At 44.5% G+C, this 18528-nt stretch overlaps 1 protein-coding gene across 1 annotated transcript in view; it reads right to left on the bottom strand.

Moving 5' to 3' along the window:
• The window catches only part of Col22a1 (collagen type XXII alpha 1 chain), a 213363-nt gene that overhangs the window by 153082 nt on the left and 41753 nt on the right, over positions 1-18528 (bottom strand). The window contains exons 8-11 of the mRNA XM_050144864.1: positions 18185-18301; positions 12458-12502; positions 11299-11361; positions 9436-9474 (exon numbers count right to left, since the gene is read on the bottom strand). Coding sequence (XP_050000821.1) covers positions 9436-9474; positions 11299-11361; positions 12458-12502; positions 18185-18301 — 264 coding nt within the window. The remainder of the gene's footprint in view (positions 1-9435; positions 9475-11298; positions 11362-12457; positions 12503-18184; positions 18302-18528) is intronic.

The raw sequence follows: 18528 nt of genomic DNA, 5'->3' as shown, positions 1-18528 counted from the left end.
CAGCTGAAGGCAGGCAAGTGGTATCAGAGGGGCTCCTGCCTTGGGGATGAAAGTGAGGGCACAGTAGGGCACAATTGGCCCGTGGGGGAGTCTAATAAAGGGAGTCATGGGTGTGAGCTGTGACAACGCCCAAGAGAACTCTGGAGAGTTCTGGAACCTTTGCCTGTCCTCACAGTTGTCTTTTTTTGTTGCTTGTTAGTTCTACCACAGGGACACCCAGGGGAGGCCCTTGAGTCTGGCCCAGACATTATCTGGGAACTCTGAGATGGGAAACAAGAGGACATGGCACCAATTCCTGACAAGGCACCAGGGCTCTGTGGATGTTCTCTGGACATCAACCCTTTGGCTTTTAAGGGAAGGTTGTGATGGACCCTTGTGCCAAAATAAATCTTGGTCATATGGTCCACCTGAGCACGGTGAACAGCCCCATGTAGAGGAAAGAGAATGGTCTCAAGGGCTGGCACACTGAAGCTTTAAGGTCTCCCACATATCTCAGTCTTGATGGCCCAAGGCAGGCTAGGGACAGGTTTAGAGTATATATGTATGTATGTATGTACAAAGATACAGTGTGCATCTTTGGGGACTCTACACCTCACATGGGAAGCTGGCCTGTCCAAGACCGTGGACAACTTGGCAGCTCAGTTTTAGATGGCTGTCTAACAGAAGTGAACCTGTAATGATTTAATACAAAAGTGGGCTACCCCTCTTTGTATAATTAATATTGGAGGATTATTTTCTAAGTCAGAACATATAACAACTCCCCCAACTCTCCTCTCTCACTCAAATATAAATGTGTGTTATAAATTTTTATTTTTTCAAATTAAAATATACCATTTTTACTTTTGCCGTTCCTCTAGCCAACCTGTCCCATGTATGCCACTTCACTCTTCTTGATCTTACTTGAATTTATGGCCTCTGTTTCTGTATTACATAAATGAACATATGTATTGTGTGTATGTGTTCCTAACACTTACCCAATCAGCATCCCTTAGCTGCCTGTGGTTCTTTACTTAGGGTTGGCCCCCTGCATGAGATTTCTCCCTTCCATGTTAGCACGTGTAGTAGTATTGTCTTTGTTTAGACCTTGCTAAGGTAGCACATTGATCAGACTTCGTGGGTTCAGCTTCTCTGACATGTCTAGAAGATGCCATCTCATGGCAAACTCCCTTATGCTTTTGGCTCTTAGAATCTTTCCATCCTCTCTTCCTTGGCAATCCCTTGAGCCTTAGATGCAGAGGTTGTGTTGTAGATGTATCCTTTGGGACTGGGTGCCACTAAATCATGCCTCTGCATTTGATCAGTTTATTACAATGGTCTCTGTCAGGCTAGAGTCTGGTGCAGGTTGTACAGGCTCTGGCTGGGCTGAGAGGTTGGACGTGATGTGGGAGGGGCCTGTAGGTTGGGAGCAGCAAGGCTGTATTATGTTTGTATCATTCAGATAACCAAGTCAGAAAACTGACCTAGTATGAGCAGTTTCCACCCTGAGATTGTCATGACATCCAAATTCTTCATTACATGCAGAGTCAAACTGGCCCACATACATCTTACATGTTCTAGGGCCCCCTAATCCGACACCACAGAATACTTACTGCCTTCCCACCACAGTATGCCTCTGAAATGTTCACCAGATTCACCTCCAGCTACCGTGAGGGTCTTTGAGAAGAGAGAGTCACAATCTGCAGCAGCCTGGTTCTATCCCACTGAACGTCTCTCAGCTCAGTTTCATTATTTGTAAGATGCATTTGATGCTGCTTTCAGATGTGAAAATGAAATGAGTGCACATATCTTATATAATACAAAATATTATAGAAGTTGGAGTATAGCTCAGCGGTAAAGCACTTGCCTGGCATGTGAAAGTGCTTGGGCCTGATCACCAGCCTCAAAAGATCTATCTATCTATCTATCTATCTATCTATCTATCTATCTATCTATCTATCACCCATCCATCTATCATCTATCTATCTATCTATCTATCTATCCATCTACCCTGTTAAAAACTAACAATATGCCCTTCCCCCACATTTAACAAGCTGACACTCCAAGAATGGGAAGGCAAGAGGACTGAGTTAGACTGGACAATACAATGAGACCCTGATGCAAAAATTTTAAAAAAAATTATACCCTCCACAACCACAAAGTCAGCCAGTAAAGAGTAGATAGCCACCCTGAAATTGGTAAGGTCAGTATGGGAAGAAGGTGTTCAAAGGGAATTTGCTGAATGTCCACAATGAAGTGTCAAAAGATAAGCCAGAGTAGGCAGGTGGGAAAATAAAGGAAGAGAGAGGTCTGAACTTCCATGTACCCTTCGTGGTTGTCAACTTAGCAGAGTAACACATTTATTTCCTCCTAGAGTCTGAATATCTGTGTCCTGAAACCTAATCCCCATGCAGTATTATCCAGAGTTAGGACCCTTGGGAAATGGGAATAGTAGCCTCACAAAAGAGGCTCATGGGAGTTTGTTGATCTTTTCTGCCATGTCAGGACAGAGCCATAAGCTGCCATTTATAAAGCACACATCCTTTGGTTGACACGGACAGCAGGCATTGCCATCTCAGACTTCCTGGTCTTTAAACAGTGACCAATTCATTTCCGCTATGTAAAAATTATCTACATGAGGTTGAAAGATGCTGTGAGAGGGAGAACCGCCTTTTTCTGAAGTGCAGCCATTGGTAGGTTCCCTATGCCCCAGTGGGTGATGCCATATCTACGTGCATATGGGTAGCGCTAATTACATATGGGTAGCACTAACTGGACTCTGTGGGTTAAAATGAAATGAAATGAATGAATGAATGAATGAATGAATGAACGTGGGAAGAAGATGTGATAGGTTTCTAGGAGGAGTGGATATGATCTACATACACTATATACATGTATAAAATGTTCAAAGAGTAAATTAAAATTTACCCCATCCCTGGTCTTTGGTTGTAGCATCAGTATTAAACTAAAATATATTTCCTCCTGTGTCTTGACTTCATCGACCGCAGACGGCATGATACAAGGAGGAACCCTGCTTCTAGCCCAAGGGTGGCGAGGAAATGCTTTCAAGACAGGACACTTCAAACCAAGCATGGTGCTGCTGTCATTTTGAGTGGCTTTCTAAGCCTGCACATTTCAGTTATGAAAGGGAAATCATCACTTGGTTTGTTAGAAGAATTTCAAATAGACACATCGCATACGTCCATTAAAAGAAGACAACCCAGGCTGCTGGGAGAGGTATATCCCATGCCTGAAAGTCTGACCCGAAATTGTAGTACTGATTCCAAGTCCAGACTCTGACTCCTCTGACCCATGTGACTGTCTCCAGGATCCCATTGGCAGTGCCACAAAAGACAACATCTAGCAGGACATTACTCATCCGCTGACGCCCCCTTGCCAGTATCCAGAGCCTTGGGGGGATTTTCCGTACTTTATTAGCCAGATGTAATTACTGGACTGCAGATGTCTCTTGCTCGCCCGAGGAGATGATGCCATGGCCCATTTCTAAGTGTCCTCAGCTGGAGAAACTGCACCAATGTGATTCTTCATCTATCTGGCAGCAGGCATGTCAAGCTGACACTCCAAAGAAAGTATTAGGAATTTTCTAGACAGTGACCCTCAAAGTGAGAGGATCCTGGGCTGGCACTAGCAGCACTGCCTGGAACCTTTTTAGGCAGCCATGTTCCCTCATCCACGGCAGTCTTAATGAATGAGACACTCCAGGAACCACTTCTCAGCACAGACAAATTCAGACTAAAGAGTCAGGCAACCTGATATCAAATCCAACCATGACCACATATATTGATAAAGCCAGCAGATCCCAGATCTACTGTAAGATGAGGACAAGGATGTCCAGCTCAAAAGTTAAACGAAACAGTAGTGCCAGACTCCCGTGAGGTAGTAAGTGCTTGTAAACTCTTGATGCTGCTATTTACTCTTAGATGCCATGTGAATTATTTTAGGTGAACTGGAGTAAGGACTGGACCTCTACACTGGCACCTGGGAGATACTGTCAGGGAATACTCCCTCAGATGCCTATGATCTTAGATGCTGCAGAACTCCTCCTTGGGGGAAGAATACAGGGGAGTTCTGACATTCTGCAGCTGCCAACCCCTGGGGATAACAAACTATTTGTGATTAGGGTGCAAAAGATGTCATTTGGTATTAAAAACAGAATACTGCTGGTGTAAGAGTAATTACACATAATGCATAAGTTCTTTTCACAAATGTAAGTCATTTATTTTAGTTATTAGTTCACTTAATCCTTGCAAAAACCCATATGGTTCTAGTATTATTATATTTGCCAAGTCACCGTGGAGAAAAGCCAGGGTTACAGAGCTGAAGTCATGATGAAGTCATGGTCCTTTGCCAAGCAGCTGCTAAGTGACTGAGCTAAGGTCTGGACCCAGTAAACCAGCGTCTGGATGTCTCCCACTTAGCCTTGCCTGATACAGTTTAGCAATCCAACATTAACCTCGCCCATTTAGGGTCTCAACCTCTCGTTTGAAGTGCTTGGCCTTGAGATTTATCAAGCATCTGTCTGTTAGATGAAGGGGGAGGGAAAATTGACGACTTCCCCTATTCCATTTCAGTCCTGGGCTCTAAGACTCTTGAAAAACCAAATCTCGTCCTAGGTGCCATTCAGCACCACAGACAGTTCCTAGAGCAGCTTTGGGGATTTCGGTATTTGCCCTCCACCTCCAAGAATATGTGAAGGCATACAAACAAAGAAACTAACTTCGTCCAAATCCTTTCATTTTTGTCAAAGCAGGAGAAACTTAGCTATAGTCCCCCAACTCAATAACCACATAATTCACATTAACACGGAAGCACAAGCAAGGAGCAAGGAGCAGGAGCAAGGAAAGGATGACACTGATGAGCAAAGGTTCAAACAAAGTTGCACTGCATAAACACAAACGTCATTTGTATCTTCCTACTCAAAAGTTCTACAAAGAAATCGTTATATAAAACAAGCTGATTTACATACAGAACAGATTTGAGGGTCAAGAACTCCTAGATACCAGCATTTCTTACAGAAAAGGACAGAATGACTATGCATGTATTGGAGACCCCCAGCCTCAATACAGTCACTGACTTGCTCGATGATCTTGGACGTAATCCAGCCTTCTTCAAAATGTTTAAACATTAAAAACTAAATTGTGTTAAAAGGCTAAGCAAGGGCTGATGTCATGAGTTTGACAATCACACGCTACTGTGTCATCAGACAAAGTCCAATCCGCACTCTAGACAAAACCATCACCATTGGTCAATGGACCTGCATAACTGTCATAGCTAACAACACCTTCTGCTTCCAGAAAGAAACAACAAATTAAAGGCATAACCATTATTCCTTGTGACATCTTATGATTCTCCTTTCCCAGACAACCCTTGTCTCCACCCAGATAAAGAACTTAGAAACAAAAGTAAACTGTTTCAAACAGTCTTGCATGCTGCAGGTCCAAGGCCAAGACATGGGTAGATTCCCTGTCTGACAAGGCTCACCCATTGGTTCCTGGAGGAGTTTCTTGTTAGTCATGTATATGACAGAAAGGTTAAGAGGGTATCCCTTGGAGCCCTCTCATAAGGACACTGATTCCACTCATAAAGTTTCTAATCTTACAACTTTATCACATTTCAAATACCCAACTTCTAATACTATTGCTGGCAGATGGGGATTTGGAAGTGTAAGGTTTTGAGTTTGAGGAAGCACACATCCAAACATAATGTCTCTGGATGATTTTGGAAACTCATCTCTGGCCACTGTTCTAGAAGGGAAGACACCCGGATCATACACACATGGCAGGGTTCTGTTTTCATGTCCCACCCCACTTTGAAGTCTTTCTTCCCTCATAAACTCCTTTCACTTTGCAGTTTCAAAGGGGGCCTGCTTCTGCAAGACTCTGGGGGTGACTGCATCAGGCCAAAAGGGCCCATTCTACAAAACCAATAGGTCCAGTAGAATCAAAAACCCGTTGCCATTGTTCTTGAGGTCTCAGTAGTCCTCCTTGTCCGCTATGTTCAGCGAGACCTGTTTTGACCCAGGCTTTTTCAGACCCAGGCCAGCTGGCCTTGGTGAGTTCCCGATAGAACATCCCCATTGTCTCAGTGTATGGGTGCACCCCTCGCGGTCCTGAGTTCCTTGCTTGTGCTCTCTCTCCTTCTGCTCCTGATTTGGGCCTTGAGATTTCAGTCCGGTGCTCCAATGTGGGTCTCTGTCTCTGTCTCCTTTCATCGCCTGATGAAGTTTAATATTCAGAAGGATGCCTATATAATTTTCTTTGGGTTCTCCTTCTTATTTAGCTTCTCTAAGAACCCGAATTATAGGTTCAATGTCCTTTATTTATGGCTAGAAACCAAATATGAGTGAGAACATCCCACGTTCCTCTTTTTGGGTCTGGCTTACCTCACTCAGGATGGTGTTTTCTATTTCCATCCATTTGCCTGCAAACTTCAAGAAGTCCTTGTTTTTTACTGCTGAGTAGTACTCTAATATGTATATATTCCATACTTTCTTCATCCATTCTTCAATTGAAGGGCATCTAGGTTGTTTCCAGGTTCTGGCTATTACAAACAATGCTGCTATAAACAAAATAGAGCATATACTTTTGTTCGTGGATGCTCACCTTACTAGACCTGGATGGAGGTGGGTGGTCCTTGGACTTCCCACAGGGCAGAGAACCCTGATTGCTTTTTGGGCTGACGAGGGAGGGGGACTAGATTGGGGGAGGGGGAGGGAAAGGGGAGGCGGCAGTGGGGAAGAGACAGAAATCTTTAATAAATAAATTTAAAAAAAGAAAAAAAACAGGAAAAAAAAGAAAAAAATAAATTTTAAAAGGTTGGATTTTAAAAAAAAAAAAAGGGCCCATTCTTTTACAATGTGGATGGCTCAAGGTGGGTGTGTCATGTGGGGATCAGAGAAGTGACAGCCTGAGTACAGACATACAAGTCACCAGTACAGAGCCCTCTAATCACAGCAGGGGCAAGCGAGAATGTCCTTTTAGATATTGGCTGTCCCATTTAGTCACACAGAGATCACAGTGATAGTCTGAGTTTGAGGGTGAGAGTTGGATTGTATGTACATGCACACACACATACACATGATGGAATTCAGAGCTTCAGGCACACTACGCAAGTTAACTGATCTATATATCTAATATATAGTTTTGAACAGAGTCTGGCTAAGTTACTCAGGTTGGCTTTGAACCTGCCATACTCCTGACTTAGCTTTCCAAGTAGCTGTGATTATTTGCCTGCATGCCCGAGACTGATTTGTGATATTTCTTTATCCCTAAACACCTATCCTGGCCTCTGCCCACTCCCCTTTACTCATAGGGGCAGGCACCTCTTCCCACCCTCCATAACTTGGGTTACATATATTTCACAGAATGTTTTGAAAGGTGACAAAATATTTCTGATCATTCTTTATAATCTTAAGCATGATTTTGCAGTGTAGGACTCGATTGCGTTATTCATGTGTACAGCCACATTTTCATGCTATACCCCCCACATCACCATCTGTTTCTAACTGCATATATCAACTATTCACATGTGTTTCTCTTATAGTCTGTGAGGATTTGGTATGTAAGCATGCATTTCATGATGTTTCTCGGAGCAAACCCCGAAGGGAAAGTGTTAAATAAAGATGGGCTCTCCCTGAACACCTCTTCCATATTTTCATAGACCAGAACTGTATGACATCATCAGCCTGTTCAAGGAGCTGATGTGACCCAGTCCAGGGCACAGCAACACAGGATCTGTCCCCACAAGAGCCAGCGCTCCAATAATGTCAGTGACACATATATTGGCCATGAAGTCTTGTGGATACCACTCAAGTGCAATTGCATCAGCTTGAACACATTAGTAATAAATGCATAGTCACTTGTAACGTGCCTCATGTTACATTAAGGATAAGAAAATCACTTCTTCACCTTAGAGTAATCTAACTAAGAGTGAGGGAGCCAGTATTTGACTCCTCTACTTCACTCTCCCTGTGTCTCCTGCCATTCCTTGTCTGTTGTTTGAATCTGAACCTATGCCTGCCTGAATGCTGTCTAGTGCATCTGTCTGTGTCTGTATGCATCACTGACAAAGGGCTTTGTTTTTCCCAGAATGCATTACTGGGGTAAGAATGGTATACTGTACAGTAATCTTAAACAGAGTTTTCCAAGGGATGAAGTTACTGACCCCAACTGGTCCCAAGGGACCCAGATAACAAACTAGTGCTATTAGCAATGTCTGTATGCTGCTTTTTAACACTATGGATATTCGTTTCATACGGTTTATTTCAATGTATTTGCTGTTTCCCACATTTATTCCCATAACATGCACACACAAATGAACTCCTCTGATTCAGGAACACAGAGAGAAAGGTGTAGCTAATTTAAGATTACAGTTATGTTGTAAACACTGATCATACGGGAAATCCAAGGCAAGTAGAGTAGGCCGTTACACTGTTCTCTTAAAGGCAGATTAAACAAGCACACGACTGCACAGCAGGACAGCAATCTTAAGTGATCTCAAGGTGGATTAAGTCAGGCTGTGAGGTCCAGCAAAAGTTCCAGGCCCTTAGGACGTAAGAGACATTTTCAGAATCATGGAAATGTGTTGCCACAGGCAATGACTGAAGTACCATCCTTAGCAGCTCTTTGTTTTTATCTGTCTTTATCGACTACCATCCTAAGTGTTTCCTTGGAGAGTAAGTTGCACACTCCCCCAAGGTCTGCTGTGCTGTGGTTGTTATTTAGAAGGGAAACAAGGTACAACTTACAGAGCTGGGAACAAAGCAGCCCTGCCACACACTCTCTTCCAGTCCTCTGTCTGTCCAGTCACAACACAGCAGCTCTATTCCTCATCAGTTCCCCCAATAAGTCATCTTTTGACTCATTCCCAAATTTCTCTGGACGGTCCCCTCTCAGATCTATCTTCTTCTTGCTGACTGAGCATCCTCAGCCTCCTGACCACACAAAGACTTTTTCATTGGTTCTCTATCACAGTACATGAAACCTAAACAGGCTTTGATATCTGATGTCCTACCTGGAGGTCCCTAGGTAGTGTCTCTGGCTCCATCTCCATTCTGCTGAGCATCACAAGTCACACTTTTGTACCCTGAGCACAGTAAGGCAGCTTCATCTGTGCAGGGCCTCCTCTTGCTCCTCACTTCACTCGGGTGTCCTGCCCATGACTCTACTTCTTCTCAAGCACTGCTCCGGTGGCCTGCTCTCCAGGAGACATTCAGTCCCTTCTTTCCTCCTCTCTCAACCTCCATTACCTGTCTCCACCTGCTATCCCTTCCTGCTGTGTCTGCATTTGCTCCTGCCACCCAACTCAGGAGACACCCAGAAGCCAGGCCTGCAGCCAGGGGCCTTCTGCCCGACTCAAATCCACAGAAGGTGACATAGCTATACACACCTCCCAAAGATCCACCCTGAACCCTGGAGGACACCAATAATGGAGGCTTACCTTCTCACCCTTTTCTCCTTGGATGAAGGACCCTCTCCCCTAGAGAAGGAAATCAGAAGACACAGGTTTACTGAGGGGGCATCTATGTAGTGTGGCATCACCCCAAGAGTCAAGCAATTGGATACTATCTCATGAACTATGCCTAGGCACCTCTGAAAGAGGTGGAACTGTTATGAGTGTCTTCTCATTTAATTTTCTAATAATGTAACATTATAGATACTATTGTTTCCATAAGAGCCTTATTAGGATATAATTCTCATAATATATAATTCACCTATTTAAAGTATCTAATTAGTAATTTTAATTTTCTTAAAGTTATACAACAATGATCACAATCCATTTCAGAACATTTTCACTATTTGCAAAAAGGCCCAGCCCACTAGCAGCTGCTCCCCATTTCCCATTCCCAGCCCTAGACAAACATTAATCTGTTTTTTATTCTATTCTAGAATAGAAATTAATTCTATTGTATTTCTATTATATTCTATAATATTTCTTATGTTATATAAGGTGTAATAATGTTCCCCTTCATGACTGCCTCCTCTCACTCAGCAAAGTCTTCTAAAGCTTCATCCATGTTGTACCCCGCAGCACAACTTCCTTTGTTATAGACCAATGGGAATGCAGAGACCCAGGACACTTTGTTTACTCACCCTTTAAATAATGGCCAGTGGCTCGCTGCTAGTTTATTATAAGAGAATAGCACTCTGAATGTGTGTGCATGTTTTTGTGTGAACACATGCTTGTGTTTCCTTGCAGAGGGACTGTATTGCATGGTAACTCCCTTTATAGGCTTTCGAGAAATACAGGACTGCTCGCCCAGAAGCTGCACATTTCCTCAGCAGGAAGACTCCCATTTTGCTACATTGCTGGTTCTTCTGGCTTTCGCTGGGAGTGAAGTATGCAAGGCAGCAGCCATTGCTGTGAAGTTGTCGATCTTTCCTTTGAAACCCATCAGTTGTATGTCCCGCCTCGTGAGGCTCTGTTGTTGGTGATCATGTTAATTATTGTGCATCTTGGAGAAACCTTAAAGAACTGACTAAAGTATCTTTTTTTGTTGTTGTTGTTTTTTGTTTTTGTTTTTGTTTTTTTTGAGACAGGGTTTCTCTGTGGTTTTGGAGCCTGTATGAACTCTTCTATCCTAAAGCCCATTGTGTCTGATAATCATATGATCGTTCCCATTTTTTTCTAATTTCAAAATGTGCATATTCAAAACTCCTTCCTCATTGTGTGTATTTGTTCATGTGTGTCAGTATGTGAGTGATATTTGTGTATGTGTGTCTCTCTGTCTGAGTGTACATGCACGCACACTTGTTGGGGATAGGACTCAGGGCCTTGTGTCTGCTAGACAAGAGTTCTACTATTGAACCACGCTCCCAGTCCCCTACTTGTATTCTTGAAGCTCCCCTAGACAGGGCTGTAATCAGACATTTCTATACCTTGTCTGAAAATCTGCCTTTTAGTTGGTCTATGTAATACACTTGTTAATAATGCAATTATTGACAAGAGTAGATTTATATACATTAGAACAAGCACATGAGATGGCCAGAGTGAAGGGGACACTACGAAATGGCCAGTTTCAGGCATCACAGGGCTACCACTTTGGCAGAGCAGAATTCTGGGGATGGATAGAATGAAGTACAAGGCTAAAGAATACTATGGCATTGTCCAGCAGGTAGCTCTTCCTGGTGAAAAAGAGAGGTGCTTTCTCCCATGGCTTGGATGCACTCAGCGCCTGTATTTACCAGGCCTTTGGCCCACACCTGCTAATCAATGTGAGCAGACTGGGATGCGTGGGGGAGCCCTGGGCCTCACATACCAGCCACATGCTCTCTCAAAGTAGAAAGGCAGCATCTTACTTACAGTATCTCCTTTTTCTCCCTTGGGCCCTGGAGCACCCATCAGTCCAGTGGGTCCTGCTTCACCCTGAAGGGATAGAAGCAAAATGAATGTCAGGTCAGATCCTCCCAACCACTCTCCTGGATTCTGTACTCACAGGCTGTCCACAGTCAACCTTGCCCTACTTCCCCAGAACTGATGCCATCCTGGGTGACTGTATCATGAGGTCGCCTGCCCCAGCTTGGAAAGTAAAGAAGTGCCTAAGTCACACTCCTTCACATTCATTGAATTTATTTCACAAATCCCTGGGCCCTGCCAGACCTGGGCATTTGAGTACAGAGTCTTTGAGTGAATGATGGAACAAACGTTTATCACGAGTCAACCTGGTGCTGAGAAGGTGTGTACTAATACCATGACATGAAAAACAGAAAAGAGTGAGAATGAGAGACAGAAAGGCCAAGGTTAGGAAGGAGGGGGGTGGTATGGGGAGGACTGTAGTGCTCAGATGTGATGATAGAGCGCTTCGCCCAGAAGAAGACAGAAGCAAGAAAAGTGAAGACATGCAACGGCCTCTTTCTCTACCATCACCCTCAGCCCCAGACAAAGTATTAGTTGTGCAAAAATAAAGACTTCCCACACTGCCATGTAGTTGGTACCTCCGGCCATCAATGTTCAAAAACTGAAGCAGTGATGGAGATGGTAGCATGTTGGAGAATGTGGGAGGGAGAGGAGGCTACTTGGGACCAAAGATGGAGTACTCTGCGTTGAGCACCTGACTTTGTGCAACTACCGAGTTTGCAAATTTTGTGCACAAGAAATGCATACAATTTATACAACTTAAGTAACTCCTAAAGCCCAAGTCCTAAATGCTTCTTGAAACAATCAAGTTGCAAGGACTGATGCAGGATTAACTGCCTCTGGAGAGTAGAGCCCGTTGGAACACATGGGCTATGAACCTGAGCCTGGGCAACCCTGCCCTTCTTTCTGTAAACGTTTAGGTTAAGAGGTGCAGGTCTGGAAAGGTCAGAGTCTCATAGCTTGAATCTCATGCCACTTGTTCTTACTGTAGCATCTTAACTCGCTCCAAGGCAACTCTGAGGCTTGTGGGACAGTGATATAACACACCCCTGCCATGCTTCCATAGAGGTTAAAGCAAAGGACACTATACCATGTAGGTACTGACCTTCTGACCAGGGAGTCCCACAGGGCCAGCGAAGCCCCGTTCACCCTGCAGGAAGAAAGACAAGAAGAAACAATAAAGGTGATATATTAATTCTCCCCATCTCTCCTATGGGCTAATTGCCTACTACTGGGCTCGAAATCTAGTCATATGCTAAGCCAGAAGGGTCAGAGAGTTGAGCAGGAAACAGCTGACTTTAGCCGAGAATCCATTCCCCAATTGCAAACATGCATTGACAACTTTCACCATGACTTCCCAGTGCAGCCACAGAAGGATCAAAGCTGTAAACACACCGGGGAGCAGGAAGGGAGTAGTCTATGTTCTCATTCATACATATGTGTGGCTAAAGATGCCACACATAGAGATCAGAGAGAAGAACAAGGGTTCCAGGCTGAGAAGTCAGAGAATGGAGAAGACACTGGTCAGAGGGGCCAAATTTCACTTAGATGGAGATAAACTATAGGTCTATGAGGTGACTGATGTTATCTTTAGATTGACCCAGAATTCTGTACCTAAGAGGCACATTAGAGCATCAGTTTGTACCTTATAGATAAATGATATAATTGATCAATAGACAACATAAATGAGCATAAACAAAGTCATTTTATGGGCTATTATTTTCTCAGAACGTATAACTTATTGAGAAAGTAAATTATGATGTCTGCTACTATCAATTTGTGTAATGATTATTTACTAAAACACAAAGCACAACAGGTCTAAGGCAATTTCTAGATACATGGCTGCATTCAGATTTTAAAATGTGTGAAAGATCTTGTTAGTGTGTTCACAATGCTCTGTATGCTGTGGGCACCTCTTATATGGCCAAGCTGAGAACAAACACATGATTCTTAGGCTATAAATAAAGATATCGCCATATTACTGGCCCATTTCTACCTAATCCCATCAATAATAATATTTTCACTCTTGTTCTAGTTTGTGTCTCTGTTGCTGTAATAAACACTCTGACACAATACAACTTGGTGAGGAAAATATTTATTTCATATTCCACTTCCAGGTCACAGTCTATCAATGTGGGAAGTCAAGGCAAGAACCCAAGCCAGGAACCTGAAGGTAATTACTGAAGAAGAGACCATGAAGAGATGCAGCTTGCTCCATCTGGCTTACTCAGCCTGCATTCTTTAAAATATATATTTTTTTCATGAGTTTTTTTTTTTGCCTCTGTACCATGTGTGTACCTGGTACTGACAGAAGCCAGAAGGGGGCATTAGCCACCCTGGAACTGGTGCTACAGATGGATGTAAGCCACCATAAGGATGCTGAGAATCAAACCCTGGTTCTCCAGAAGACCAGCCAGTGCTCTTACCCACTTAGCCACCTCTCCAGCCCTTTAGTTTGCTTTGTTATACAGGCCAGCTCCAACTACCTAGAGATGATGTAAAGAGCTGGGCCCGCCCACTTCAACCATAAATCAAAATCAATCATCAATCAAGACATTACCCCACCCACATGCCCAAAGATTGATCTGACAAAGGCTGTTCCTCAGTCGATGTTCTTCTTCCAAAGTGACAAGAAAGACTAAATGGTGTAACTCTATTCCTGGGTGCCCATTTACTTCAGAGCAATCACAGATGTCCTCAGCATGTGCACACAGGAGCTCCTATAGTGTCCTTCAGACCGTCTTGGACACTGTTCGCATCCATCACCATGACTGATAACAGAGATGTAAACGCGGACCCCAAAGGATGGTTGACATCACTTATTAACTGAAATGAAAGACTTGAACAGCTGGAAACAAAGCGTGTGTAGCCAGAGCTCTGCCTTATGAAGAAGACTGTGATTTCCTGGGTCTCATGCTGAGTTTTTAATAGACACACAGATGCAGGAGGCAGGGGGCCACACCAGCTTCACAGGTGGTCAGGTAGCTCCTCCACATGGCTTGTCTTCCATGCAGAGTGAGTAGGTCTTCTTGTCCATCCACCTGCTCCTGTGAAGGTAGCTCCCTAGGATGATCCAGGTCCTAGAGTTTTCTCTCCCTAAACAGACTAAGACTTTCAAGGGCCATATCCTGCTGGTCTTAAAATCTCAGTGTGCAACACGGTGTGAAGGACATAGCAGGTGTTTATTGTCTATGGCCAAAAGCTAGGATTAACGACTTGAAAAAAAAAATAGGTTATCAGGTGATGTCACACAGAGTAAGAGGCCGAGAATGCACAGACTGAGAAGCTCAATCGGGAGAGCCTCATTCTGCAAAGGGAATGAGAGGATGCATGCCTTTCTCCCCTCACCCCCATCTGTCCATCTTCCTATCCATCCACCTTTTCACACTCAATTTATTCATCAATTCAACCATTGTCTAATAGTTGCATCTGTATCCAAAGGTGAAGCAGCCCCCAAACAGACACTAGTCAATCTCTGTCAACTGGAACTTAGGATTGTGCCTCAGAAAAAGCAAGGAAGTGTTATTAGCCAGGTGTGGCCATGGCTATAGTATACTGAAGCCTGGGAGAGAAAGGGGACTTTTCTTAGAAAACAATGTTGTGGAATATTATTTTAACTAGGCAAAGATGCATTACATTTGTTTATTTTGCAGAATATTACCTTAACTATGTGGAAGTAGGTTACATTTGTTTCTGATGCCTTTGTTAATGATGTCAAGATGTGCACTTTAATTAAGTGAAGATACATAGAATTTGTTTCACCTTGACTGTCTAAAGCACCTGATTGTTGGTCTAATAAAAACCTGAACGGCCAATACTAGGCAGGAGAGGGATAGGCAGGAGTGGCAGGCAGAGCAAATACGTAGGAGGAGAAATCTAGGCTCAGGAGAGAGAAGGGGGAGATGAAAATAATGGAGAAAAGGAGGAACATGCCCGAGGTCAGAAGCCAGGCTGCCACCAGCCAGCCAAACACGAGAAGCAGGAGAGAGAGAGAGAGAGAGAGAGAGAGAGAGAGAGAGAGAGAGAGAGAGAGAGAGAGAGAGAGAGAGAGAGGGAAAAAGTAGAGAAAGAGAGAGAGAGAGAGAGAGAGAGAGAGAGAGAGAGAGAGAGAGAGAGAGAGAGAGAGAGAGAGAGGCATCCCAAGGCAAAATGTAGATAAAGAGAAACAGATTAAAATAAGAGCTAAAATAAAGCTGAGCAATTTTTTATATTTATTTATTTAAGATTTCTGTCTCTTCCCTGCCACCGCCTCCCATTTCCCTCCCTCTCCCCCAATCAACTCCCCCTCCCTCGTCAGCTCAAAGAGCAATCAGGGTTCCCTGCCCTGTGGGAAGTCCAAGGACCACCCACCTCCACCAGATCTAGTAAGGTGAGCATCCAAACTGCCTAGGCTCCCACAAAGCCAGTACGTGCAGTAGGATCAAAAACCCATTGCCATTGCTCTTGGGTTCTCAGTAGTCCTCATTGTCCGCTATGTTGAGCAAGTCCGGTTTTATCCCAGGCTTTTTCAGACCCAGGCCAGCTGGCCTTGGTGAGTTCCCAATAGAACATCGCCCATTATCTCAGTGTGGGGGTGCACCCCTTGCGGTCCTGAGTTCCTTGCTCGTGCTCTCTCTCCTTCTGCTCTTGATTTGGACCTTGAGATTTCTGTCCAGTGCTCCAATGTGGTAAAAAACAAGGACTTCTTGAATTTTGCATACAAATGGATGGAGATAGAAAACACTATCCTGAGTGAGGTAAGCCAGACCCAAAAAGAGGAACATGGGATGTACTCACTCATATTTGGTTTCTAACCATAAATAAAGGACATTGAACCTATAATTAGAGATCCTAGAGAAGCAAAATAAGAAGAACTCAAAGAAAAACATATAGGCATCCTCCTGAATATTAACCTTCATCAGGCGATGAAAGGAGACAGAGCCAAGGCTGAGCATTCTTAACTAGTAAGAAGTCTACGTGTCTTAATTTGGGAGCTAGTTGGTGGCCCAAAAGAGGAAGCCTGCTACCAAAGAAGGCTCTGGACAGTTATCAATGGAAATAACATGGGGAAAAAGGAAGCCTGGAGGGAAAATCACAAGGCCAATGTTCTCAGCAAAGTTTCATTGCTCATGCTTTCGAAGAGGAGCAGGTGTCAGCCAGGGAAAGCTACTCAAGAAATGGAAAAGATGTTTCATGCAGAAGGTGCTGTATCCTCAAATGGCCAAAGATGAGATAGATGAGTGTCCCTGCAATAAACCAGTTTTTATTTTCCTGGGAACTATCAGAGAGAGATATTGAGACATGAGATTAGAAGCACTGGGGATGTGGCAAGGGTCACACGGGGATGGATGTAGTGAAGAGGTGTCCTTAAACCATGCCAAGGAGGTCAGTGGAGAGCCAAGCACTGGTGAGTTAGACAGTGGGAAGATGAGTGGCAAAGAAAGTTGATGCCTCTTGAGATTCCCAGCAGTGACCACACAAGCTTGCATGGGACCCACTCAGACACAGACCTGGATCCAAGGGGAAGCACTGGCCTTGGAATGGTGGGTTTGGGTTTCACCTCTTGTCCGGACACACTGGCAGGAGAGAAAAACCTCTCCACACCCTTTCCCACTGGAGCTCTAACTGCAAGTGAGACTCAGGAAAATAAGGGTTTAGACAGTTGCCTCTCTGGGGCTTCCCTGGCATGTGGAAGAGATCTGTTCATGGGCTGAGGCAGCCTGAGCCTGAGACTGCAGATGAAAGACCAGCTGCCCAGCCTGAGTGTGCTGATCCCATCTTTCTGCTGCCTGCTTCTTCCCTAACCTAGACACTGGTCATGGGGTATCCTAATGACGCCTACAGCCTGACTTTAAAAGCTCAGGGGATAACTAGTCGTTGGCAAGTTGACTTGACAAGGAACTCCTTACCTTACCCATGTGTTCCAAAGAGCCTGGCTCTCTGCATAGAACAAGGGATGGGAGGTGTGAAGAACAACAGCCAGGGGGAAAGGAAAGAGAAGCGCATATTGGCCAGATATTACATTCAAAGTGACTGATCCAGCTACCTCCAACTCTTATTTTACTTGAGGCTGGGCATCCCTAGTACTGGGCAGAGCCTCACAGTCCTCGTGGGTGGCTAGCACCACATGGGTGAGGACAACTGTTGCGGTAGACTAAGGCCCTGGGGGTACCAGTCCATAGGGTCCCACAGAGACTGTCTCCAGAGAGTTCTGCTCTTTGACAACCTTGTTCCTACTACTCATAATAGTAAATGGTGTGTGTGTGTGTGTGTGTGTGTGTGTGTGTGTTTGTGTAAGACCACTACTGACCTATAGAAATTTAAAAGCAAGTAAATGAAAGACTTGGGTACAAACCAAGAACTTAATGTGCCCAGTGGATATAAGTATGGATGTTCACAAGCATGAAGCACTTTGTAAAACTTAAAATGATAGCCAAACCTTTATTCATAAATATACATCCACACCCACACACGCCCCACACACGTAATGACATATATTGAGATTAGTGTGTGTGGTTAACCAGAGGAAACAGCAAGAAGGGTGAGGGCGTAAATAACAGCCAGGGAGACCCCATAACGCATTATTAGCTGCAGGAAAACATTAATTAGACCAAAGTCTGAGACCCTCCCTTCCATCATGCACAAAAGTAAAGAAACAGACATTCCAAGGAACACGTGGTGGTCTGAAAGCCACTGTGAGCCTGGGGCCACCCTGGTCCGGTAGGCCTGGTGTGATGGGAAGCTGTCACGTTAGCTCACTATCAGAGCGGACCTGCCAACCTGCCTGGCCTGCCACACTCAGCTCTGATGCTGCAGGGGGCTGAGGGAGGACGGTGAAAGCAGGGTGGATTACCTTTTCTCCGGTAGGGCATGAGCAGTTGATGGTCTTCAGGAACCCAATCTGTTCGCTACCAGGCGTGGGCAGCTGTGGAGGTGCAGGCGGAGGCTCTGTCACCACGGTCACCTGACACTGAAAGGAAGGGTCAAGGGGTCAGAATCTGCCGCCCCCTGGTGAGGAGCATGAGGTCTGGAACTGAAGGAACGGGGCAAGGAAAAGAAACCAAAAAGCATCCAAGGGCACACAAGTGGACAGAACACATCTACCAGCAGGGCTCTGCTCTCCTGAGGCCTTCACGAGGGCAGGCTAGGCAGCCATGCCCTAGACAGCGGCCAGCTTAGCAACCTAGAAGAACCACT

Source organism: Alexandromys fortis, unplaced genomic scaffold (assembly GCF_014885135.2).
Source record: "Alexandromys fortis isolate MF-2015 unplaced genomic scaffold, M_Fortis_MF-2015_v1.1 scaffold_2_1_26212458, whole genome shotgun sequence".
NCBI classification, from domain to species: domain Eukaryota; kingdom Metazoa; phylum Chordata; class Mammalia; order Rodentia; family Cricetidae; genus Alexandromys; species Alexandromys fortis.
Note: the sequence above shows the minus strand (reverse complement) of the source record. Positions and strands in the feature narration are given on the sequence as shown.